Source organism: Anguilla anguilla, chromosome 14, assembly GCF_013347855.1.
Source record: "Anguilla anguilla isolate fAngAng1 chromosome 14, fAngAng1.pri, whole genome shotgun sequence".
Taxonomy (NCBI): domain Eukaryota; kingdom Metazoa; phylum Chordata; class Actinopteri; order Anguilliformes; family Anguillidae; genus Anguilla; species Anguilla anguilla.
The window spans coordinates 19,457,705-19,483,988 of NC_049214.1; the positions used below are offsets into that span (position 1 = coordinate 19,457,705).

General features: G+C 42.5%; 1 protein-coding gene across 13 annotated transcripts in view; it reads right to left on the minus strand.

Moving 5' to 3' along the window:
* The window catches only part of add1 (adducin 1 (alpha)), a 34,278-nt gene that overhangs the window by 5,676 nt on the left and 2,318 nt on the right, over positions 1 to 26,284 (minus strand). For 5 of the 13 annotated variants that reach the window (XM_035391913.1, XM_035391916.1, XM_035391917.1 and 2 more), the window contains exons 2-15: positions 15,006 to 15,214; positions 13,733 to 13,895; positions 13,171 to 13,322; positions 12,378 to 12,458; positions 11,538 to 11,687; positions 10,697 to 10,840; positions 10,519 to 10,617; positions 10,146 to 10,319; positions 9,644 to 9,988; positions 6,046 to 6,141; positions 5,608 to 5,697; positions 2,503 to 2,659; positions 1,037 to 1,327; positions 255 to 338 (exon numbers count right to left, since the gene is read on the minus strand). In XM_035391913.1, the coding sequence (XP_035247804.1) occupies positions 255 to 338; positions 1,037 to 1,327; positions 2,503 to 2,659; positions 5,608 to 5,697; positions 6,046 to 6,141; positions 9,644 to 9,988; positions 10,146 to 10,319; positions 10,519 to 10,617; positions 10,697 to 10,840; positions 11,538 to 11,687; positions 12,378 to 12,458; positions 13,171 to 13,322; positions 13,733 to 13,895; positions 15,006 to 15,200 (2,221 nt within the window). In that variant the 5' untranslated portion in view covers positions 15,201 to 15,214. Of the gene's footprint in view, positions 1 to 254; positions 339 to 1,036; positions 1,328 to 2,502; positions 2,660 to 4,094; positions 4,182 to 5,493; positions 5,512 to 5,607; positions 5,698 to 6,045; positions 6,142 to 9,643; positions 9,989 to 10,145; positions 10,320 to 10,518; positions 10,618 to 10,696; positions 10,841 to 11,537; positions 11,688 to 12,377; positions 12,459 to 13,170; positions 13,323 to 13,732; positions 13,896 to 15,005; positions 15,215 to 17,097; positions 17,338 to 26,284 lie in introns of those variants that run through there. The other 8 variants (XM_035391920.1, XM_035391921.1, XM_035391923.1 and 5 more) reach the window with 4 other exon arrangements.

Genomic DNA, 26,284 nt, shown 5'->3' on the forward strand with positions numbered 1-26,284 from the left:
CTGCTGCTAATGTATATAAACGCACGTGCACACGCACACACACACATAGACGTGTGTGGATCAGTAAATATATAATGCATAAAAACTGAACACCTCTTGACCTCTTATTACACACAAACAATACAAACCACTTAGTTGTTAAAGACCAGCGGTCAGAGACAGACAGGTACCACGCCATTCGTCATATTGACCCTTGAGGCATACCATAGTTGAAGCCATGCTAGCAATGACCAGAACAGACTGAGTCAACATACCTTCCTCTGCTCGGATTGGGGTGCTGGGTGGGGTGCGGGTGGGGCTCTGCCCTTTCACCTCTTCCGCAGTGTCCTGCAACTGGTCTGAAGATACAACATGCGAGACCTGTCAATCAACTGTGCGGATATGTTAATCATTTTGATACATTACACCTTAAGGACAGTCTTCAGTTGGGTAATAATGCACCTCTGGTAAACCTATTCAAAAACATTTCATCTTACAGTCAACAGTCAACTGAAGGTCGAAGTATTTCCCCTCCTCAGCATTACATACAGAGTTGAAACACAAGGCAGAAGCACACCGGACAGAAGAGAACACGCGGATTGATTAGAGGACAGAAAATCAAGTTAAACCCGCATGCCAAGGCACAGTTCACCACTGTCCCAAAGAACCACTCACTGTCGGTCAGCTCGGAGAAAACGGCGATTTGGAGATTACAGGAAGTTTATTAGTACTGAGGCTTCACAAATGAATCCCAGAAGACAACGATCCTTATTAGGAGGCAAGGTTTTATTTTTCCCCACCCGAAGATGATGTGATTGTGTCCTTTGCAATCTGCCAACAGGCAAACATTCGGTTGAGAACACAATTGCAGTTAGGATTCCATAGTTAACAAGGAAAATCGAATCATTGAGGGGGGTACACCAGAAAGGGGGGTGGGGTTCAAAAGCCAGGGCAGATTATTTGAGAGGAAAGACAGGGGTGGGGGGGGGGTGGTAGTGTAGAGGCAGACTCAACCCAAGAGACTCCAGTGAGCAGGACAGAGCACGCTCCAAGGTACCTGGAGCCTCGCTCATGAGCTCCATGTTGGTGCTTAGTGCCCGAAGGACAGCAAAGTGAAACTCCTTTTGGGGAGACCCCGGCGAGTCCCTTTCGCCCACCGAGGGTGTCCTGGCGGCCGCGCTGCCCTGGCCCGACTCCGCCCTCGTGTCCTGGCTGGAGTTTGAGGAAAAGGAGGGGGCAGCGGGAGGTTCAAAGACAGGACACTCCTCTCCCTCTCCTTGACTGAGGGTACGTGTGGGGGCTTCTGAGGGGCAAGAGAGCAGTGTGGTGCAGGACTCTTCCCCCTGTACTGGATGCAACACAACAGGTTCTCTCCATGCCCACCATAGGCTAGAGCTGCCTCAGCTATCCATAGTCACTGTGTGCTGCTGTAGGGGCAGAGTTATCCATACAATTCCTTTGGCAAGGCTGCCACCTGGCTTGCAAAACAACACATGGAATTCTCCAAAATCATTTGTGTCAGAAAATTTGAATGCAATGCCAAAATTGATTCATCTGGAACGTGAATCACGATCGATAGCATGTGTAAAGAACTCTGGAGATCAAAGGCATTGCCATACAACATCATCAGCAGTAACAAAAAATGAAGTTCAAAAAAAGAGTTCTACTGGAGTACTGTAGGTGCCACGGTAGCAATAACTGTTTAAGGTGCTCTTTAATCATATCCTGATGAAGGCCTGTAGATAAAATGTTATGATGCTGGTGGAACACATTTTGAAATAAGAGTGCCTTGATATTTTTTTAAGCAATGTTAGTTGTATTGTAGAATAGACACTGAGGGAAAATGTAGAATTAAGAGAAATAATGGTTGTTAGCTGTCAATAGCTAAAATGAAGTGTATTTCACTCAGTAGCATACCAGTTGATGAATAGTACAATTTCTGTCAAATCGGACAAAGACACAGCTAGCTATACATTGACTTCAATGTTCTCAGAAATATACAGGCTATCTAGAGTAATAGATTGTAGCTAAAATTCTTATTACATAGCGAAAACAAATGGAAGCATTTGACAGATTGTCTAATGACACCGAGTAATACGCATGTTGAAATACAGAACATACCCAGTACTTGTATGTTGCAACAACAAAACCTTTGAATGCAATGTATGAAATTGCACAATTGGAAAACAAAATATAACTAATATGTACAGTTAATGTTATAAATATGTCAAATCAAATGTAACCATCTGCAAAATGTGGAAGTGTGGAAGCCCCCCCCCCCCCAGGGAAAAAAATGGAAAAGAAGAAAGCCATCAGCAAAATTTAACAATTCCATTAAAATTCAAGTGTGGCTCTGGATGTTTCCAGTTATATTTAATGTTATTTTGTCACTGTTATGTATTATTGGGTATTTAGTAAACATTCAAAATGGTCAAACCCATGTACCGGCATGCACAGGCGAGGTGCTTGCCGTGTAGCACACCTTCCCTGAATGGTTGGTTCTCCCCCCTTCGGACACCTCACCTTCAGGCCCCTTCTGCTTGAGCTCCACCTCCTTGCGGTACGCCTCCAGCTCCTGGTCAGTCAGCTTGTTGAAGGGGTTTGGTCCAGTCTTGCTCACTATGACACGGGGCTGGTACTCCTTCTCAATAATGGCTTTGGATGCAGTCACCAGCTCCCCCTACAGGTGAAAAGGTCACCAATAACACACTGACTATTGGTCTTAAAACACGGATGCAAATAATCTTAGTCAAATAAACTTCTCTCAGCAGGTCATGAGAAACTTCAAGAGTATCTAAAATGTTCGTTATCGCACTCAAAAACTGTCAGGGCAAAACTAAAACATACAATAAAACCGAAAATCTGAAAAATTCCAGCATGTAAACTATCTTTAATAGGTCACAGACAAGAGCAAATCCTGGGGATTCAAACCATTTTCTTTCTGTGCTAAAATCGTTTCCATCTGTCACCTCCACTACACTGACATCATAACACAACCTAAAAATACATTATTAGACGGCTCTTCTTCACACCAATGTTCATTCACTCCCTCACTCAACACTCACCCACTCACTCTCACACACTTCACTATGTTAAAGACGATTGTTGATTACAATTTTAAGTAATACAGCTGATTTTCTGACAGCACAGTTCACAAACAGCCGCCACCTATCAGTTAGTGAAGATATATGCACGATGTAAATAGGGAAATTTCCAAAGGACACTGCAAGGGGAGAAAAACCTATTTTAATATGATAAGAAAGGCAGGAAATTTTTACCAGCCACAATACGAAAGTTACAGCTCACTGCTATAGCTGAAACGAGTGTTTGTCTGTGGTCACGTGCATCCAGCCCATGACAGTCTGGAATGCTAATGTTGTAAACAGCGAAGAAGAAGCTGAAAGCCACACAGGCAGAGGCAGACAGGAATGTGAATTCCATTGCCGTGTGACTGAATCATACTGATTTTTAGCACTATCTACAAACGCTATTAGCACAGTACAAATGGCACAAGAACAACTGAAAACAAATTTTAGGTTAGGCAATAGTGTGCTTTTTGCTAAAATACTTCACATTTTTAATAATTTGCTTTTACAATTTGTCTATCATGGACTGAAAAGCCAACTGAAAATTCCTGAGACTATATAGGCCTAGTTCTTCACAGTTTGGCAAATTCAGCACACACCACTACACCAAATTTACTCACCAATCTGATAACTATCTGCGCGCACTTGCTGACAATCCAACCAACAGAAATTGTCTGCCTTGCAAACACTTTCAGTGACTAATCAGCTTAACCTTTTGAAATTTGTCCCAGCCTTTCTTTATAACAGACTCTGATGATTACTGTCCCATTTTGTAATGGTCAATAATACCAAGACATGACACTTCTCCAATTTTGAGGGCCAATCAATGGAACTTGTGGCTATTTTAATTGAAATGATTTTTGTTTAATACTCGCCTTAACACTGACATTAAAAAGGCGCCATTCTGTACGTGTATGCTATCAGTATCATATCCTGTTTGGTGGACCAGTCTGCAGCCCTGATGTCTGTATCTCTAATGCACCCTATCTCACAGAGAACAAAGCAGTGCAGGGTTATAGCAGTAAGTACCTTTCTAAAAGACTTAGTAGGGCTTTTGGCCTGCTCTGAGAGATCGAGGCCTTCAATAGTGTCCGTACAGTCAGACAGAGGTACATCCTGAAATAGTAAATTTAGTGAGCATTTACAAACTCAGCCCCTATTATCTACATCCATCCAAAGACACCAAGACAAAGTATTCACACTCTCATACACACACACACACACACACACACACACACACACATAAACACACACACACACAGCATGCAGAGAGCATTCCCACAAAAGCAATGCACTTCAGATAGGCAATGAGCAAATAGCCCCTTGCCATGCACTCAAACACCACACTCAATGCCTGCTACTAGTCAAACCTCTGACGCTACTGAAACAATAGGCTCAACTCTCAGCACTGAGCTGCCCATTATCTTCATGTTCATGTCACCCAAAAAAAAAAAGATTGTTGACTCATTAAGAAACTCCCAAAAAATGTATTGCTGACCACGTATTACATTCTCTAGGTTCTCATGCACACAGACTACCCTTGATGTCAAAAAGTATGCCCATGCAGCCACTGCAGAGACCACAAAAGTGAACTAACGGTTTTGTTAAGTAGTTTAGATAGGAGAATGAATACATTCTCCATTGCCCTTATTTAATGGGAAAAACAAGTGGAGATGGCTCCCTAACAATCTTTAATTGTACTACAGGGCCAGTAAATTCAAAATGATTCTGGAATGTCTACTAACATTTTAAAGTGGAAATTCCATGCCCAACAGTAAAGTCTGTTTCCAGTTATGACAACAGAAGTCATTTTTCATTGGAACTCTCATAAAATTCAGTTAACTATGTGCTTATTTATTCCAAATGACTCCCAAAAAAATCACGTTTCCAGCGACAGGACTATGTCCAATGGTAGTACTGTGGTGTATTTTCCAGGAAATCAGACAGTTTGTCTCCCTTAGGGACATAGCCATTGAACCATTGAGCGAGGCAATCGGCTATCAGTAGCTAAATATCCTTCTCAATAAACTAATGGATCATAAAGTGCAAGCAATGTAAGGTTCATGGGACATCTGCTAGACAAACAAGTAAAGCGACACAACGAATGACTACACAGGACAAGTCCAGGTAAAGCACTGTGATTATGTCACAGGCTAATATAAAAGCCTGCAGCTCATACACATGGATGAAAATGTTGATCTGACTAGTAATGATAGATGTCTCAATTTTTTAACATTTTTTTTTTTAAGGGATGCAAAAACAGAATAGAAGACATGCAAACTCAATCAGTGGGTTAATAAGAAGCATCTCTGTGCTTCCTCAGCTGCACTGATGGCTGTTAAATGAAAAGAGCACATCAAACCAAACCCAAACCCAAACCCTGGCACCTGAGGTAGTGACACAGCATGTGGTTACCTCTGCCACTTACCTGCCACACGGCAACTCTCTGCGATTAGAGAATAATACCAGTTACTTGTGGGGGCGGGGCCAGGTGGAGAGTGACATATGTTGCAGTATTGCTTCAGAAACTGAGGGGGCTCACCTGCACATAGGAACGGTCTACCACAGGTCCACAGAGTACCTGGGACTGAGGCCCTGCTGTTTTGATGTCTTGGAGGTTCTGCTCACGGATCTGCGCCATAAAAAATTAGATCAGAGGTCATGTGCACCTAATAAAGTAATAAATGACCAATCCCAATTTCTAAAATCTCTAGAGGCTATATACAAATTTCAAATCAATTACTCCAATTTGTATGTCTCTACAAAATGACAGCAGGTATAGCACAACATTATTTAGTGTCATAAGCCGTCAAATTAAAACATGCAAAAACACTTGCATATACACTTTTCTCACATGAAGATGCCTGCCATTTTAGATTATAAAAAGAGAAGGAGTCTGTGATCACTGCGAAAGATTACATGTGAAGTCCAGACAGCGAGAGGAAAATAATCATGGCTGTTTTTAATAATGATAGCAGACCTTGTTTCTCATCTCCTGGACCTCTTTGGGGTTTGTGTTCAGGGGGACAAACTGATTGGCCACAGCAGCCTGTCGAAGCCCCTCCTCCTTTGTCCACTGTAATCACCATGTCAGAAATTAGCGCACATTGAAAACAGGCATAAATGAAAAATAAATTAAATAACGAAAAATAAATATATAACAAGTCATGCATTTCAGGTAGAAACAAAAAAAAATCAACATTTAAAAAAATTGGGAAGCCGTGAACCAATGATGATGATGCAGTTTCAAACTGGAAAGGCTTGGGTTAATTTGTCATTTAAAACCAGCGCATGATATAAATGAATACAAACGATAGCAACGAATACTTGAATTCCTACCAGTAAACTTTAGAAAAATTATTCAATATAAAGTCTTCTGAAGTCTCCCATTTTATCATAACTCAATGGAATAAGAAAATAAACAATATAGAAGTAATATTAATAAAAAATATTAATCATTCAAACTAATTTTATTTCTCACTACAGTAGTTCTGCTTTCCTTTTCAAAGACAAAACGGTAAGGCAGATATATACAACTATCATTTAAATAACATTATGAAAATCAATTTGTTAGCTACTGAAATAAGCTCTATGGTTATAAGCACTAGCTTCCGATGACATAAATTTGTGGAAACTAGAAAAATAAAATGGTAAAATTAAGTACATCTTGTGTTTCAGTGAAAATCTAAAATAATTTTCTTAACAGTACCACGATGGTTTATTACATGGATAATTATTGGTTTCATTGATATTTAATAGTATAGTACACTGTTACAGAGTAGCTTGGTGCTACATTAAATGAATTAAAGTAAACTATTTTTACATAGTAACAGCACGAAGAAGCATTGGAAATTGGAATTAGTATTTTTTTTAAATGTAGGACTGTTTAACTGAACCACTACCTCTGTTCAGGATTTTTATTCAGGATTCCTTTGCTATGCCAACAAAATGAGACCACTGTGGAATGGCAATGATAAAAGGTAGACACACTGCAGAAAGTGAGATCGTTGATAAGAAGTGGCAAAAGTCATCTGTCATCATTGATACTCGCGCCCTTGGACGTTTAACACAAAGGCAAACCGAAAGCGTCACATGATGAGATGAGAGGTGGGGTGATGACGCTTGCAAAAGCTTTGTGAACGAGCCAATCACAGCACAGCATGAGTGGGCATCGCCAAAGTGGTTTCTCAGGATACGGACAGGACCGGGGGAGAGACAAAACACTAGCTCACGACTCTTGACAGAAGCTTTCATGCTCCATATGCAAAATCTTTTGATTATTATGTAAAGGGTCTCTGCTCTGAAATTCTGTCCAAAGGAGGGCTACAATTAATCCAATTATAAAAATCTTGGCCTAACATTATATCACAACAAAAAACCGTGCATGCTTCTATTGAAACAATGTCCTGACTATTAAATACAACCGGATTATGCGAATGTTGGCCTAGTCTTAGGAAAAACGGACTCACTATGAAGACAACATGAATATTTGGTGTGCATATTCTCAACACTGGCAATTCTCAGCAAGTAAAAAAAATGTAAATCCTGAGGAAGGGGGTGGGGGAAATGTTATGTTATATGAAATACATTAATGTACTTTGTCTAAAAAAATGTGTGTGCGTGCATGTTGAGTCAGTCTAAAAGAACAAGCACCAGAGTGAATTATGCAGAATTTCTGCTTGAATGAGACGAGGAAACTTCTGAATATTTGCCCTCTTCCCCTTGCAAGTGTTTTCTTGGAAGCAGATGAAGTTGAAAGAAGGCCTGGACAGAGCACCATATTCTATGCGCTCATTCCTCTCTTTAAAATGTCACAGCGCAGAAGTAAATGCAAAACCAAAACTAAAATGGAGGCTTTTCTGAATGGGGCATTAGGAGTGTTCATGGGATGGACATGTAGACATGAAATACTCACTGCTTACGTTTAATCCCTCAACCCAACTCGCCCACTTTCCACTTTTCAACAAGAGATAATTGTTTGGAGAATTAAAAGGTTTAAAAATGACTCTTTTTAACAACTTACTCATGCTTTAGAACACTTCAAGGATTTCATACTTTTTTTTTTTTTTTAGTTAAATGAAACTTAGAAAGAAATGGCAAAAACTCAAATAGCCAGAGGGGAAGGGAAATCGGAGTCATAAAAAGCAGGCTATGACTCTCAGAGTTCAATTTCATACCAAAGCGATCCTGAGCCTCTTTCCCTCCACATTCACACTCTGTCACACTACAGTGAGAGATTCAGAGGTGAATGGTTGAAGGAACAGCTACAAGAACAAGTAAGAAAGCCCTGGGGAGGTCAGACATCATAAGTAAAAACATGCTTGCTGAGCTACCGTGGCTGCAGAAACTGTTTTCCCTGTCTGTCAGGAGTTTAAAATGGGGGTTCTGCTTGATCAATAAACAGTACTAAGCATGGCAGTAACACAGGTCAAATCCACAAGAAATTTAAGAAAGTGCTACTTTTTTCAAACTGATTTTCAGTTTGAGAAAGTAAGTTCGTAGAAGTTTTGTTATGCCTTAAATTTGTTATGGATTCCGATTTAGCGCAAAAGCACGCTAATCTAAAACACTGAATAAACTAAAAACATATTCAATTTGCAATTCAATGATTCAATCATAAGAGGTTTCCCAATAAAATATATGTATACTGCACTTTCATAATAGTAATCTACACTTATTTTCAGCATGTATATGCCTGTAGCTTTACTAACATGGCACTAGAACTGTATACTACAAATGTTAACTGTGGTTATCTTTGCAATATCCACTAGTATAAATACAAAAATGTAACCAATACAAGTTCCTAGATAAGGGCCAATGTAAAGATTGCTTTGTAATCTTCCTACATAACCTGTACCTACACAACAAACTGAGCAAACCTAAGACACATTTCTGTTAGAAATAACACCAACAGAAAAGAGAAAACTGCAACAACAAAGAAATCTGTAAAGCAGCAGAGTTAAGCAGCACCGTTGAGGGACACACGCTTTGGGCTCGGGCCACTTGTAGTGCCACACCCTGCTGGACCTCAGAGAGAGCACCCACAATGCATCTGGACATGCAACACAACATGCAGTGGCCAGCTGGCCGGGAGACCCGAAGGCTCTGGGGAACCAGGAGGGGGGGATGAGTCTGAGCAGTTATTAACAGCAAGGGAAAAGTGCCAACTGCTTAAGAGGAAGGGTTTTGGGAAAGGAATAAAAGTTACTTTAATGCCATAGCTTCAGAACCAAAAAGACCAATTGAACTGAAATGCTGAGAGGATTCCAGTAGCAGTACATTAATATTTTAATTCACAGTCATTGCTGTCTTAAGCAGTTTTAAACTGACAAGAGATAAGAGAAAGGTTATAATGTTAATACAAGACAGAAAGCAGAATAAAGCACTTTCTCCAGCCAGATACATTGGAGGAAGCAAATGTAGCACAGGAGCACAAGAGTTCAGACAGGTGTCAGATCTCAGACTGATATTAGGGTTAGTTTGCCCGAATTGGGCATTGTCCCCAGAGCCTTCTGGTGCCAACCAGCTGCCCCAAAATAGCTGTACATCTAACTATGAACAATAAGGTAGGCACAGACCAAGCAGTTGGTAATACAGCTTGGCACGCAGACACCGGACGAGAGAGACTGCAGCAAGGGTTTGACGTGATCGTGTGTAATGTTCGTCCACACCTTAGTCTTCGCCTTGGGGCTGCCGCCGTCCGGGCCTTCTTCATAGGCCTCGTCGGGGCGGCCCGAGTTGAGCCACCGCGTCTTCTCGCGCTGCTGCCTCTGAAAGCTGTGCTTGAGAGGGGAGCGCGCGCCTGACTCACTGTCCTCTGCGTACGAGTACCCCGTGGCTGACGGGGGGATCTCGACGTCACTGTACTTTTTAGCTTTGTCGCGCAGAGCGGGGCACCGGTAGGGGTATCCTGTTCTGTACCCCTGGAGAGAGGAGGAAAAAAATGACTTGCATTTCACCAATGGACCATACTTAGAAAGCAAAATGTGAAGCTTATCTACATAGACATATGTGCTAAATGAAATCAATTCTGCTTTAAGGCCACAGGCACCAGCCACAGCACAATCCCGGTGTTCCTACCAGGTTATCCAGCATCCTCATGAGAGCCTCAAACTCCTGCTCCCCGACCTGCCACTTGGGCTGGGTGCTGGAGCCATCGGCAGCGGGCTCGACGCAGCGGGGCCGGGCTTTGTACTTCCCAGGGTCCAGCATGACCAGGTTATCAGGGCCTCCAGCGCTGGCCATAGTGCGCACCTGCAACAAGACCCTCAGCCACGTCAAGACGCACGCCTCCATATGAAAAAGAGCTCATCAGAAGGGATGCTGGCAATTCGGGTTTGACTGAGTTTGAACACTTTCTGGCAGAGTGGCCCTCTGTGGGATTGCGCTATTGGGACAGAGCTTTGGTACGCATCATACAGGGGGGTGCTTAACAAATCGGCCATGCTCCTACCTGAATCTCACAAGCCGTGACCAGATTATGAATGTAGTAAAAGGCTTCTTCCACGGTCTCCCCAACAGACACGAGGCCATGATTTCTCAGAATAAGAACCTGTGGAAAGACATTCTTCATCAGTTCGCATGCTTTTATGTCACATGCCAGTTTCAGGGGAAACCCTGGGAGGATCTACCTTGCTCTTGGGTCCCAGGTTCTTCTGTATCAGCACTTTCTCGGCCTCGTCCACAAGGATGCCGTGGTAGTCGTGGTACGCCACCTCCCCGAGGGAGAGGGCCTCCGGGGAGATGGGCAACAGGCCACATTTCATGGCTGAAACCTGGGACAGAGGGCAAAGGAGGGGTGCCGTGAGCAAGGGGTAACCAAAGTGCTACTGCAAGCAGAACTGTACACAGACCGATCCTGATGTCACCCAAAAGCCGCTGTAAAATGAACAAATCTCCTTCCACAAGCATTCAATCCAGCCAGCCCACATCATCGAAAGCTTCACTACCAACCGTTTTATAAATTAATATATCACAATTTATCTAGGGCACACTGGCTACAAAACAGTGCCGTGTTTTAATCACACAGAAGGCAAAAATACCCTTTTCACTTTTTTGCCCAGAACAATTACAAAGGACTTCCAATAATTCTATATCTGATCTTTCCCTGCTGTGCACAATGTGTGCAATCTTTTATTCATTCCAAGATATTTTAATTTACCATTAAAGTACCAGAATACATGTTTTTTTGCAAATATCTTAAGAGGTTTTCTGCAATAGATGTGTATGTGTCATTATGATAATTAAATGAATTATGTATAGTACAATATGACGATTTGACCCAAGGAACCTGATCCAAAGGAAAACTTGATCTAAACAGTCTAAACAAAACACATCAGCTCAATACCCATAGATAATTTTTATAGCTACCAAGGTCAAAGTCTGAAAATACTGGCATTTTTGTAGTTTCAAATGCTATTAAGTGCAGTAAGTGTGATACATTAAGGCGGGGCGGGGGGGGGGGGGACATACCGCGGCCCCAGCCGGAGTGTGGATGTGCACGATGCACTTGACGTCGGGCCGAGCAGCATAAATGGCTGAGTGCAGGGTGAACCCGGCCTGGTTCACGCCCAGGTTGGTGCTCCCGCGGTCCACAATCTCCCCTTGCAGATTGATCTTCACCTGAAATTCATTCATACGGGCATCAGTAAAGTCTGGATGAATACAGTCATACCCTGTCACTGAAGGCTGAATCACTGAAATCCAGTGTACGACACACTGAATATTCAACAGACAAAACAAAAAATCGTTCAAAAATAGAATCTTCAGCTGAAAATTTATGTATTAAATTTAATGCTAATTAAATGTATCCATGCTTGAATTATTAATGATATTGAGAACCAATTTGTAGAATTATTGTTGAAAGCATGGTTTTTCAAAAACAAGTGCTGTCACAAACACAGGTTTGTCTCACTCAAGTTGAGCTCTAACCCAGGAAGTATAGTATTTGAGGAAGTCCACACATCTTGCATCACAGCCTCCTACTGATCAAACAAACACCAACGCAAGCTGGCAAACAAAACTGGCAGAATTTACAGCCCAGATCTAAAATGCCCTAATCAATCAATAGTTTAAGACTTTAAGATTAGGAAGAAACTGAAAAGTACACACATACCCAGCATTATTTGCAGCACACACATGTACATTTAAGACTGACCTATGATGCTTTTTAAAACTATTAATTCAATGAAAAAGTTCAAAGGGGGGGCAGGCCTCAATTCTGACCACAGGAGGAAAAGACTAACATAGGTTGAGACACAATGTTATTTCACAGCTGAGTTCACCACACAACCGAGTGAGGCAAACGCTTACCAGACTGGATGCAGAGACCTCGCTGTACAGAAGACCAAAGGGGACGATCAGGAAGCGCTCCTGCTCCGAGTTCAGTCTGACCTGTGACACAACCCAGACAGATAATCACAGGAGAGTAATCACTCTAATCACTGTACTCAAATGTGCTGGTCACAGAAGCTACCAAATGCCTCTGTGGAACAAACATCTTTACATTTTTTGTCTTCAGATACACAGAGATGTTAAAAAGAAAAAAAAAAAAACTAACTCAAAAGAACCAGGAAATGATTCAGCACTGCTGCATGTTTAACTGAATGTGAAAACTGGCTTAATGGATTTAGATCATTCATTTAGGCTCATTCAATCATTAAACCCAGCCACAAACATCACAAATAACCACCGCCGCCGCCCCCCCTCCCCATCCCCCCCCGCCGATACTCTATTCTGAGCACTTGCCTGAGCATGTTCCAGGAGGAATAATAACCATCAGTGCACCCCTACAGAAAACGCGTTCAGGGGAATGTATACTGTTCGCTCCACAAAAGCCATTCTGGGGAATGTACACAATTCTGAATCCCCATTAACAGCTAGCACGGGAATATTTCATTATTCCTTTAGGCCTCACTAATTCACTGCAATGAACTGCAGTTAAACTTTTTCTACTTAAATCAGAATTAGGATTTGAGTTACACAGCAGCCCTTGCCAATGAATTGAGTCCCTCATTTTTCAGCCCAGTTTGCTCTGGATCCAGCCCAGAACGTTCTGGAAAAAGAAAGGTAAAAACGCAGTAATGTGCGTGTGAGGGAGGCTCACAGTCAGGTGGTTGTAAATGAGCTGAGACCAGCTGAAGAGGTCAGTCAGGCGGTAGAATGCAGCCAGCTTGCAGCGCAGAAGCTTCTCTCCCTTCTCATAGGCAATGGAGTCAGACCCACGCAGGTCATTCACTGGGGTCACCATGCCCAGGCCTGGAAAACAACATCACACAGTCCAGCACCAAAGCAGACACACTATAGTGTAGGGCACACAGTGGATAGGGGATAAGGGATATGGTTTTAGGGCACACAGTGGATAGGGGATAAGGGATATAGTTTTAGGGCACACAGTAGATAGGGGATAAGGACTATGGTTTTAGGGCACAGTGGATAGGGGATAAGGGATATGGTTTTAGGGCACGCAGTGGATAGGGGATATGGGATATGGTTTTAGGGCACACAGTGGATAAGAGAAAGGACCACACTCATAACAGAGAACACATTCAGACTGCTGATGAAAGTAAACCACACTCACTCATGTTGTAGGGCACATTATAAAAGCCAGAGGGCCACACTCACTCATGTTGTAGGGCACATCAGAAAAGCCCGAGGGCCACACTCACTCATGTTGAGGGCAGCCATGCCCCCCTGTGGCGTAGCTGGGAACATGGTGGGGATGCTGGTGGTCATGTAGTCAGCGATCTGCTGCAGGGCGAGCAGGCTGGTGGGGGTCTTTCCCTTCTTCAGCTGGTCCTGGATCATAGTCTCCAGCTCGTCACAGAAGGCCTGCAGCACACACACAGACAGCACAAATTAGTGCGCAGTAATGACATCACAACCACTACAGTCCAAGTTCAAATTCATTTACATGAAGTCTAAATTCCCGCATCAAGACATTCTATTCTTTCATTCATCAAAACGCTCTTTGTGGATTTAATGATAGATATAAGGACTCCATTTCAAAGACTCAAGCTCTCAGATTGGATTCAAGTTGCCATTTTTCAGCTATGCCAGCCGTATCCATTTGTTAACCATCCAATAACAAACTCCAGGGGAAACTGTCCACTTCCAGAAAATGGCCTTCCAGTAGAACATTTTCCCCAAAGTTTTTGTCTGCAGTCGAGCTGACTGACCTAATTTCCAGGCATTAGTCTGTGGAATGTTGTTGTTAGCTCAGAGACAGTAATGTGACGAGTGAAGACGGAGAGAAGAGCTGGATCTGCTGTTGTAGTTTACAGCGCAGCTGTGCTGCTCTTTCCTGTCCAATCCTAAAGCGGCTCGCCCCCAGCAGCGGCCTGCCGCCCCCTCCTCCCGCTCCTCAGCTTCACGCGACATAGAGATGCCTTTCTGAGGTCACTGACGGGCGGGGCAGGACGGGACTGACATACACACTGCTTATTATGTGCAGACTGGCCTAAAACACTGCGCGTGTCTTTATTACAGAGGCAGAAACAGACACTGCTGTTCAGTGCGTCATGTACTGATACTGACGGAGAGAGGGGACGATTGTACGGCAGGAGCCACAACACGACAGCACACTGTTTCCCTTCATTTTGCCCACACAGACATCCTGTTTTAAATAAAGTTTCATCTGTTTGTTTAAATTTTGACATTAAGCACAGGACCATGCTGACGTAATGCAGAGGTCGGTGAAATGGTGAAAGAGCACATTTTATATTCTGATAGGATTTTTAAAAACTGGTTGTCTTCAGAGCCTTGCTCAATAGGCGAGTGTGTACGTGTACATGTAATGTGCACGAGAGCGGACTGGCAGGAGCATGCATGCGTGTGACAGTGCGTGTACATATGTGGTAGTGATGTGCGCGAGCATGCGTGTGCGCATGCGTGACTGCGCGTGTGCGCGTCTGTGCGAATCTCTCCATGGCCGTGACTGACCGGGCTCTGCAGGATCATGGACACCCTCTTCCTCTGCTCCATCATGTTGAAGTCCTGCCGCAGGTCGGGCGCCATGTTCCGCTCGCGCTGGTACTCCGCGCTGCTCTCGTCCACGCGGTCGAAGTAGCGCTCCTTGTGCGGGGCGGTGGTGGGCGGGGGGACCGTCACCACCCCGGCGCTTGAGTCACCGTTCATCGTGGTCTTAGCTCCTGCGGAACAAGCAAGGGGAAGGTTTTTATGAAGGATGGCAGGGGTGGCATGGGCTCGAACCGTTCAGCCCAGGACACGGACTGCTTAAGCCCTCTCCGCACTGGGAAACCACGCCAAGCTGCTGTTAACCAACATTAAGTCATGTACGCTGCAATTATCTCAGCTTGCTCTCAAGACCACATGCCTCAGGGCTCTCCATTGATTTCTACTGCATTTTCTCTCGCTTCATGTACGCTGTTTAATGGCAGACGACACTAATTGACATCAAAGTGAAATACAGTCTGTGTGTGTGTGTGTGAGTGTGAGTGTGTGTGCGTGCGCGCATGTGTTTGCGTGCGTGAGTGTGTGTATAAGTAGCACCGACAAAAGTTTAATCACAATTCTAAATGAACGCACGTCAACGATCTGACTCGATAAAACAAACATGAGGGATGTGCCGAGCCACTGCCACCTCAAGCATAATCAGCTAGATGTCCATGAATGGCTGTAGAGCAGGGCTGCCCAACCCTGTCCCTGTAGGTTTTCACTCCAACCTAAACAAACCACACCTTATTCAACAGATAGAGAGACCCTTCATCTGTTACCTAGTAGAATCGGGTGTGCCAAATTATGGTTGAAATTAAAACCTACAGGGCAGCAGATCTCCAGGAACAGGGTTGGCCAGCCCTGATCTAGCAGCTGTCTTTTCCCTGTCTCCTCAGCTAATCAGAAATCATTCTCACCTGTGCCAACTGGGAACCACCTTCAATTGGTCTTCTGGTGCCTATAAATATTCATCCCCACTAACCTTCAAGTGCCAGTCTACTTGTCGCTCTGTTCAAGCCAGTAGTTTTTGGTTTCTTTAGAGTAATACAGGCTTAGTGACCTTTCTCTGTGTTTTGTTTCATGTATTTAGGCAGGCTGGCAATAATTCAGGTCACCTTCATATGGTGGTGAGGCCTTAGTTCTTGTTTTTTTTTTTTTCTTTTTTACATTTGACTTTGGACTCAGTTTGTTTATGTGGCATTTGTTTCAGTCATTGCTTCAACCTGCTTGGAGGTTTTTGAGCTGTAACCCTCCCACCCCCCAAGGACAGAATGCTAGCAGGCGTGGGCTGAAGCCTGCAGGGAGGGCAGTTCTGCTTGAGTAAAGTCACAAGAAAAAAAAAACCCTAGCCATGACTAGAACTGCTTAACGTGCGTTAAATGTTTGCTTTAAACAAGTGCTTCATGTCCTCCACGAAGAATCAAATCGTCACGACTAAATGCAGTTTGAAAGAAAATTCTCCACTGTGAACGCTGACATTGCATTGTGGAGTTTGACTGATAAAAGCCCGTTTGTTAATACGATGGGTTAGCCAGTGCATTTGCAGAGATAATGCGCTTTCAGAGTGTCCATTAACTGTGCTGTGGCGACTCCGAAGACAAAGGCGCCATCAGCTCTGCGCCGGTCCACAGAGCAGCTCCCTCTCCGGAGCACATTAGTCTTCAGAGCAGCATCTCTCCGCCGCTGCTATAACAACCGCACGGCACGCCGGAACCATCCCGGGCTCACAGCAGAGAGGCCAGATATCAGAAGCCAAAACAACATGGGAGACCGAGTGCCATTTTGCTCACAAAGCAACACTTAATTTGGGGGAAAACTGTCAAATTAAAAGCGTGTTCTAGGATGGTTTTAAGATATTTAAGCATATTACATTTGAATTAAGGAAAATGCATTTCAGCATGCACGCCATCACCAGTGTGCCAGAACGGGTGTTTAAATGGTCAAACTATTCAAGTAGGCTATACTAGGTTAAATTAAATATTCACATGAATTCATTATACTGGGAAAAACTGACTGCAAAACTCATCTTTCAAATACCAAAAAAGAAAATGTCCCTGTTGATTCTGCATTATGTTACCTGTTGAGGGCTGCAGACAGTGCTGTCTTCCTGAAGAGAGCAGTTTTTAATATGGGCGTTTCATTGCTGAAGAACATCTTGCAGGAATCAGCCATGCTTGCGAGCCAGTTTCTCATTAAAGAAAAGAAACCTCCAGTCCTTCAGTGGTAATTAACACAACTCCACCCTGGATTTCAAAGCGTTTCCCCGGCAGCACATAATGGCGCACTGTCTTTGCCGGATCACTCTCATAGCCTCCCGCCTTCCAGCGGCAGCGCTCTCTTATTCAGTGGGGGCGCTGTGTGGAAACCGGCGCTGAGCGGCTCTAATGGCCACGGCCTGTGGGCTCTGGGAGCACAGCGCTGACTCAGCACTCCTGAGCGCGGCTGCCTTTGTTAAAGTCAAGCCGCCGGTGCGAGGCTCCAAGAGTGAAATACGACTCACTGTACAATGACTGACAGCCATCTCCCCAGCTAAAACCAGTATGATGCTTGCTGGGGGGGGGGATAAGTCTAAAAAAAAAAAAAAAGTCTAAAAATCACAAATGTATGAAAAGAAACCTAAAATGCTAACTGCTTCTTACTGGTGCAGTTCATATAAAAAGCTGTACTTCCAGAGCCAAATTCAATGCTGACCACCTCCCTTATCCCTGCACAAAAGGCCAGGAAATAACTGAAGCATTGTGTAATAGTATCTCCCTTTAGACAGCTGCACTGCAGCATTTCTTCTGCTTTTTGGGGAAAAACTAGACTCCATTAATGTACTCGGGTAGTGTGTGAGGGCTTTTAATAAGTTTACTGTAAGTTTCGTAATCTTTACTTTATTAAAGATAAACTTGGTATAATACATTAAAATTGTTTTCACTATAGATTATGTGCCACACTTTGAATGTAGTAACTTTCACACATCAAGTTCAATGTCAGAAACTCTTCATTCACATCAAAGTATGCAGCCTTGGCAGTTGCTATGGAAACCAAATACTTGTCAATATAACTTTGAGGAACAAACGATCAGAACTGGGGAAGAAGACCAGATGGTGCCATTTAATCAAACTAGAAGCCAGGATATTAAGAAGAATCCAATTAGCTGCCTATTTTCCAAATTCATCATTTCATAATTGATTACTACATAAATATAATCTCAAAAATACTTTCATATGCAACAAAAACCTGAAGAGCCACATGTATTAACAAAATAACTGTTTTAATTCTGGGATTTTAGACCAGGGGTGCACAACTCCGGTCCTGGAGGGATAATTTGCGTACTGGTTTTTGTTCCAACAATCACCTTGTTTTCTGACATCTTTATAAACTATGCCGGTTCACTCCCATACTTGAGCACAGTAAAATCATTGATACACTTGCAGTCTGTACCAGTGTAGCCTCTGCTTATAGAAATGTCACACCAAACTATGATTGAGCTAAATAAATAATGAAGAGCATAATTTGGCACAAAATCCTGAAGTGTATCAGTCCTTGTTGTGCATCTCTAATGTCTTCAATTCTAAGAAAAAAGGGAAGAGGAGGAACCACATATCAATCCTTCCTCCTTCCATACATCCATAACTTCCAGCCAAAGCCAAAACAAAGAACAAGCTTGTTTATTCATGGTTTTAAAAAAATAATTAAAAATCTAAGATTACGTTGTGTCATCAGCAGTTCCCTACAACATGATACTCTAGGATCTGTAAAACTGAAAAATGAGCTGGGATTAATATTTAAAAAAAATAATGCACTGCACCACATCTGTCAATACCTGTATAAAATGTGCAACACAGCAGACTCCATTGAGCGACGGAGATTCTGAATTTCCTTTGCCGCTATATAAAGAGACGCACATATGCTCCGCTGAGTCAGAACTAAAGAGTGTGGGACCCCTCTAAACCCTACACAGTTACCATGGCTTGTGCTGAAGAAGGTCCGTGACCGGACTGGCAAGCAGTGCCATAAATTTCTCCCATCTAAAGAGGCTCTTTCCCTCTTGGCTTTTTGGCCATGTGTCACCCCTGAATATTCCATCCAGACTTTAACTAGGGTAGAACATATAAAGGGTAGAACATATAAATACTCTAAATACTGTTTATAGGCAGTCTGTAAAACATGCTGCTCATTTGGGCTTAATAGGCAGTCTGTAAACTACGCTGCTCATCAAAGCTGAATAGGCAGTCTGTAAGCTACGTGGCTGATCTGGGCTGTATAGTCAGTCTGTAAGCTCTGTGGCTGATCTAGGCTGTATAGTCAGTCTGTAAGCGATGCTGCTGATCAGGGCTCTTTAGACAGTCTGTAAGACATGCTGAACACCCTGATTGTGGTATAAATCACAGCCACAGCTCAGATGTACACAAAACAAATGATGTAACCAGCCAGCCAGCCATGCTGAGGCTCCTCGATTTACTGAAGCGTGGTTCAGTCCTCAGTTCACTGAAAGTCAGCTCAAGTTTCTGCTGACCCAGCCCCAAGTCCAAGGCCTCAGATTCACACCATACCCCATCAGTCAGAGGCATCGTCACCCCCCCGCATCTGAGCACGTGCTAGCAGCCTTACGCACCCCCACGTTATGCATGGACACGAATGCAGAAATATGACACATACACGCTCTGTCAATCACATAGCTTAGGCCACGCCTCACGCAAATGCACAAGTGTATAAGCAGAGATTGCAGTCACTGATACCATCACCCAGGCACCTTGGCATTTTCATATCCACGCATCACTAGTAAAGGAAGTAAAGCCACACTCATCTATGAACTGCATCACTGATTTGTGACTGACTAAGGCAGGCACGCCCGTTGGATGATGATTCCCTTTTTTCGGGGGTGCAGATTTTGGGCGTGGTTCTGTATTTCGCATTACCGCCTTTGTAACACCTCGTCCTGCTGAAAGCATCATCCGGGCAACACGTGAGTTTCTCAGGAGTTTTCAGAATATTTCCCATTCATACATTTGTGCTTGTTTCCATTTTTAATACGTTTACACAGTTGTCTGAAATGGTGAAACTGAAACTGCTTTTCAGCACTGAGAAATAAAAGCGACTCTCCCTCCAGTAGCATAAGCTGTAAACTTGTACAGTGCCAGGAACAGAGAGAAGCGCACAAACCCCACCGCCCACGCACCAGTACCCCCACACACAGGCACGCTGGAGAGAGAGGGAGCCCACAGTCACTGTGGCCCCTGAGCAGGCCTCAGGCAGTGACCCCTCATCTCTCCAGCCCCCCCCCCCCCCTTCCCCACATCCTCCTGCCCCAGAGTCACTCTGCCTCTCTGGCTGGGGAGACGGTCCCTGCAGGTTCAACATGACTGGGCAGACACGCCCAGCCCATTCTCAGAACTCTGTGCCATCTCACTATGAACAGGAATGCATTAAGACCTTCTTAAAGGATCTGAAATTTCAGCTGGACTCTTACAGGAAGAAAAACACATTTATGCTAAAACAAATACACCATTAGGTCACTGAAAGCACATAATGTATTCTGAAATTATGAGCGAGTCATACATTTGTCATTTCAATCTTTACAATTGTGTTACTACCACTAGAGCTACCCAGATAGCCTACAAATGTACCAATCAATTAAAAATACTAAATAATAGGTAAGAGTATTCAAATCTTTCTACTAAATATTTCTTAAGCAGTTTGAGTCTGCTAAACCTGGATTTGAATTTAATAGTGTTATACTACAGGTTAGGCTAATTATGAAATTTCAAATGTTTCATTGACCTGGTTCTTGCCGGTCACCAATATGACACCTTGTGTAGCTATGCAACAGTGGATCTCCACTCTAATACTATAATTCTCCTCAATTATAAACAAATAAGACTTTGCCAAAATGCACTGCTCACTTCACAATGCATGGGCTACATTTCCTCAACTAAAACTGGCCAAGATCTCATGCAAGCAACAGGTTTACTGAATCAGTCAGTTTATGGTTAGGCCCTAATTTTAGTTAGACAGTCGCTGGTTTTTATGACGTTATTACTGTATCGCTGTAGAAAGTCCAAACCCCCCTTCACACATTGCACATTCATGTTTCAAGTGAGCAATTGTTCAGATTGGTAGATTTGCAGCTCTAACTGTCTCTATGGAAACCAAGCACATTCCATGGAAACCAGGGAACAGACAAGCAGATTACATAACGTGAAAATAAGGTCCTTCTGAAGCAAAGAAATCCGTAGTTAATAAGGACGTAGCAATATTTGGGTCATTATACAGATTACTGTCAAACCAGTAGAAATGCTATTTCTCTGATTTCTATTAGAACTTTGTGTCCTCCAAAACCTAAACAATTACATCTAGTGAGCAAGTGACTGAGTAGATATAAAAATTAAAGGGAGTAGCTGCTATGGCTGTGTCTAAGGTTCATTAAATGCAAACCTCACATCTTTTACAAAGTCCAATATAAATTCAGAAATTGAATACAAAACATACTCTTAAGTAATGGTATCTTGTTTTGAAAAGATTTGACAAAATTGTGGTTACGGTTTTGCAAAAGGTCACTAATTCCTGATTAAACAGCATCTATAATGCATACGAAGCAGCTACCAGAGGAAGAATTCCAATTAAAATGACCTTCTACTCTTTCATTAAAGTCTGTTTAGGCTGGAGGTAAGTCTGCTTGCACTGGCTCCAAGCTCCCGTCAAACATTTACTCTGGAGACGCAGTGAGGCCCCTCCCACTCGCTGGCTGCAGGATGCTGCAGAGATCAGAGGAAAAGGATGTGTACCCTCAGGTCAGCAGCACACTGGATGAGCGATGGGCTCGGACAGCCTGCTAGGCGAGCCCCACCAGATACTTTTACTCACAGGGTTAATGTCTGCAATTAGCCTATGTGCCAGTATGTCATACAGTATGTGCCTTCTGAGAAAACACTGGAGAGCCACTTGTAACAGAAAGGTCTTTCCAGTTATGTTAATTTAATGCATTGGCACATGTAGATAAATTCACATTTAAGTTGCAAAGGACATTTCTGAGCAAACATGAACTTTGTGTGACATCTTGCACTCTTTTTAAACAACAGATTCAGAAAAAAAAGCAAGCACAAAGTAGCCAGTGAAAAAGACTGATCTGGTATCAAGAGAAACCAGCTTTCAACAGCCCAGACCAAATGTTTTCCCAAGCAACGAGGAAAACAATTGTCAAAAATAAAACTGCAAAGATCTGCTAATGAGCAAATAGGCCTATCTCTGATTCAAAAACAAAATGGAACGTAGTAGTAGTCGGCCATGCAGTTAAGAGTATGGTAAACCTAAATAGCTATCAGTAGAGATTTCTGTTGAAAGACAGATACTTCAGAAAGGTTCTCCTTCACAATCTTGCTGTACAAACTGAGAGGTCCTATGCCTTCACTGTTCTCATGGTCAATAGAAGCTATATCCCTGTTGTTTAGTTCCGTAAAATAACAAAACCAGTATAGCAGTCAGTGAGCTAACATAGGCAATGGAAAATAACATTACAGCATCCATACAACTGAAGCACACAGGAAATTCTGCCTCCAGGTGGCAATGATAAGGACATGGCTAGTAACAAAAACACAAAACTATGTTTAAATACAGGTTTATATTCACCATGGCTAAGTGCCTCACTCACATTTTCCTTGCCCATATAGCCTACTTTCAAGTAATCTAAAGAAATGACAGTCTAATTCTAGACTCCTGATGGAAACTAATGTTGTTAAGCAACAACATGATGAAGCACTTTGTTTTAGTGAAGATAACAGAACATCATTTCTAACTGAAATAGCCAGAGGAACATCTAGCTAAAACGTTACCTCCAATTTCCTATCGTTTTTACATTAATTTTACAAGCTTGCCATTGTAGGAGTTTAGCAAAAAAAGAAAAGAAAAAAAAAAATATATATATATATATCATATAAAAGTAGGCTATTCCTTATGTAGGCAGCGTACAACAGTCTTTAAATTATGATGTTCACGTAACTTTATCTGGTTTAGGCCTATATAGATAAACATGACAGCTCCCAATTAGGGACAAGGTCAGGGCATGTGCACTTAGACCCTGTGAGTGTTGTTCTCTACTGAATGCTGCAGAGCGCTCATGCTAGGCTGTAGGAGGTGACAAAGCCTTCTTCTGTCCTTATCACACCTAAACATGGGAGCTGCAGGAGATCCATATCAGGGCAGACGAGTGACACCCCATTCAAGGGCAACAGAGTGATCGTCTTTGGAGGTCCCACCCCTCTTTCCATCCACTGCTTGTGCACTTTACACATCTTGGATAACTGTACATTTATAAAGACTACATAAATGTGTATCGAGTCATAACAAGCCACTGTGTATTGGTCTTTCAGAGCACACACAATTATCCTAAAGAATTTTGAGGAGCCTACCATGATTGAATGAAACTCACACTGCCCAATGTCAAGTTGTTCTGTTTAGTTCATACTATGGAATTAGCATATATTTTAAGACAAAATACGCAAATGAATGAAAAACATATTTATGTTACAGGTAGGCTAGTTAAACTAAATTGATGGACTGTGCAGATAATTCTGCCTCTGCACAATTTTCACCATGAAGCCTACATATGATTAAAACAGAAAGCATTCCCAAGCCACTGTGTCATGAGTGGAAAAAAAACCCTCACATTGTTTGGCGTTTAATGACAAACCTTTACATCTAACGACGCTGCCTACGCAGGCTTCAATGGGTGAAGGGAAGAAAAAGGGAAAGAAAAAAGCCCTCAAAATGAGAAACACATTTTCATGGGAGTTCGGGGAGGTGAGGTCTGTGGGCGTGGGCTGAGCAGGAACACAAACACACACTGAGAGCCAGAGCGGAGCGAGAGCAAATGTTTAAACGCACACAGCCGGGCTGGAAGTGCAATGGGTCCAGTGGGTGTTGGTCTCATTCCTGAAGAATCACGAAATCCAGGGAGTTACCCCCACTCAGTTATCTTCGTGGGCTTTTAGCCTGGCTAATCCTCATAGCAGAGAAGGGGGAGGGGAGTGAGTAAGGGGGGAAAAAAACTGAACTGGAGCAGCCGTGGTGCGCAGAGGATCCAAGGTCCAAGCAGTGACCTGAAATCAGCACAAATCTGCCAGTGCTAAACGCATCCATTAGGACGGCACAGACACTGGTTTCACCATCTGACTGTAATGCTCTTATGTCTTTTACAGCTGTCACTGTCTGATTCCCTTTGAGACCTACACAATAGTGAACTGCTAAGAAAACGGGCTCATACAGTATGACACAGATGTACTTTATTGCACTGTAGTCTCTAGGCTACATTATCAATATCCCCATTAAAGCAAAGACCATAAAAGACCCCTAGAGATGCCAGCACACGTCTTTCACTAAAAAAGGGCTGTGCAGCTATTTTTATTCAGCAATTTTGTTATTCCAATCCATTATTTGAATATACTTTTTTATAGAAAATGGTGAAAATTGAAATTGATATTTTTTGGTGTTCATTGCCTTTAGATAGGCTTTTTGAGAGTGACAGGGCCCAGATCTTTTCAGATTAATCTAAATAAAATCTTTAAAATATTTTTTAAAAGACTGACTTGAAATTACATTGTATTATTATTTTGTTTTATCTTTAATTTTCAGACAAAATTATCATAAAATGCACAACACAACAATTAAGACAAAAAATAACTTTTAAAGACAGGTAGTTAAATGGCAACTTCATTGCTTCTACACGGCCTCTATAATGAAAATTCATCTCTCAATTTAGTATGCCCAGCTTGGATTTCTGTGACTTGGCAATTCAGACCCACATGACAAAAATCCATCTGTAGTCATGGATCAAGCAATGGAACCTCTCCAAGATCACTTGAGCTGCACTGTTCTGGAATATGCATTGCAATTCAAAAATGTGAAGGGATATTAATTCCTCACAAATAAAGCAAACTCAGCCGAGGTATGGAGGCTGTGCTAGATGAAACTAGTCAAGCTCTGCGACGCTGTAGGGTTGCGAATAGTGAGCTCTGTACAGGGAGCGAGGACCGTGCAGGAAACAGTCTGTGGAGATGCAGAGGAGGAAAACAACACGTCCCCCATGCTAAAGCGCTGGCAACCCTCCAGACCAGCACAGGGATCACATTACTGAATGAGGCACGAGGCATGTGGTTAAATGTAGGCTACACTCAAAAGGGCTGTGAGGAGAGGCAAGGTCCAGAGAAACAACAGTTTTAGATCTTCGGCATAAAAGATTCAGACCTCAAGATTTTAGATCTTAAAGAAAAACATAATTATTAGTTTGCCATTGCTGTGCATTGCAGCAAGCAATGGTAAGTTCCCCTTCATCTAGTGCCCTGTTTTCTAACAGCAACCAAGAATAAGGCAAAAAACACAAGCCAAAAGGCAACGCAAGGCAAAGTGTTACTTTCAAGCTCTCAAACATTTAAAATGACTTGTCTACATGTTGCACGTGAAATGGCTACTGCACAGCATGCCCTGAGCTCACTGATGATCTTATGGTTACTGCCTCACTCTACATCCCTGCAGTGAACCCCAAAATATTTCACAATTACATTCCAGCCCTGGACATGCAAGCAAATGTTTTTTTTTTTTTTATCCTAAATAACCATAGCAGCATACATCTCCTCATTTTGTATTTCATACTAATGTCAAAATTCCATTGACCAATAAGAGCAACCTAGGAAAAAAATGGGACTACCAAAATCACAGAACAGAGCAATCAGTCAAATCAAACTTTGTACATGGTCTTTTTCATGTATGTGGACCAGTGCAATGCGGTTGATGTGCTATAACCTTCAACAACCAAAAGTCAGGAACTGCAAGCAAGTTCATTAATATGGCATTACAAGTACTATGGTACCCTTTTCCCCATTCATTGGTGAACAACATACAGAATACACAATCAATTTATTATTATTATTATTATATTTCTTCTTCTTATTATTATTATTATTATACATTCAAGTTTGATATTAGCAGCACTTCTCACATTCTGAGCTGAGACTTGGATGTATCATGGGCTGTCAGTGCAAATTTATTCATAACATGTGCATGAATCCTATACCATTCCCATTCATTTTAAAAATCCAAAGAATGCAGCATATGGGAAACTGAATATTAAAGGCTTAAAAAATACGCCTGGAATATGGAATATACACACACAGGAATGTCACAGTAATAGTAGTTAATAATATTGCAAGACTTTCTTTTGTTCAACAAACAGTAGACCACAACATATGGTATTTTCAAAATAGGACTGTAATTGTTGATAAGGA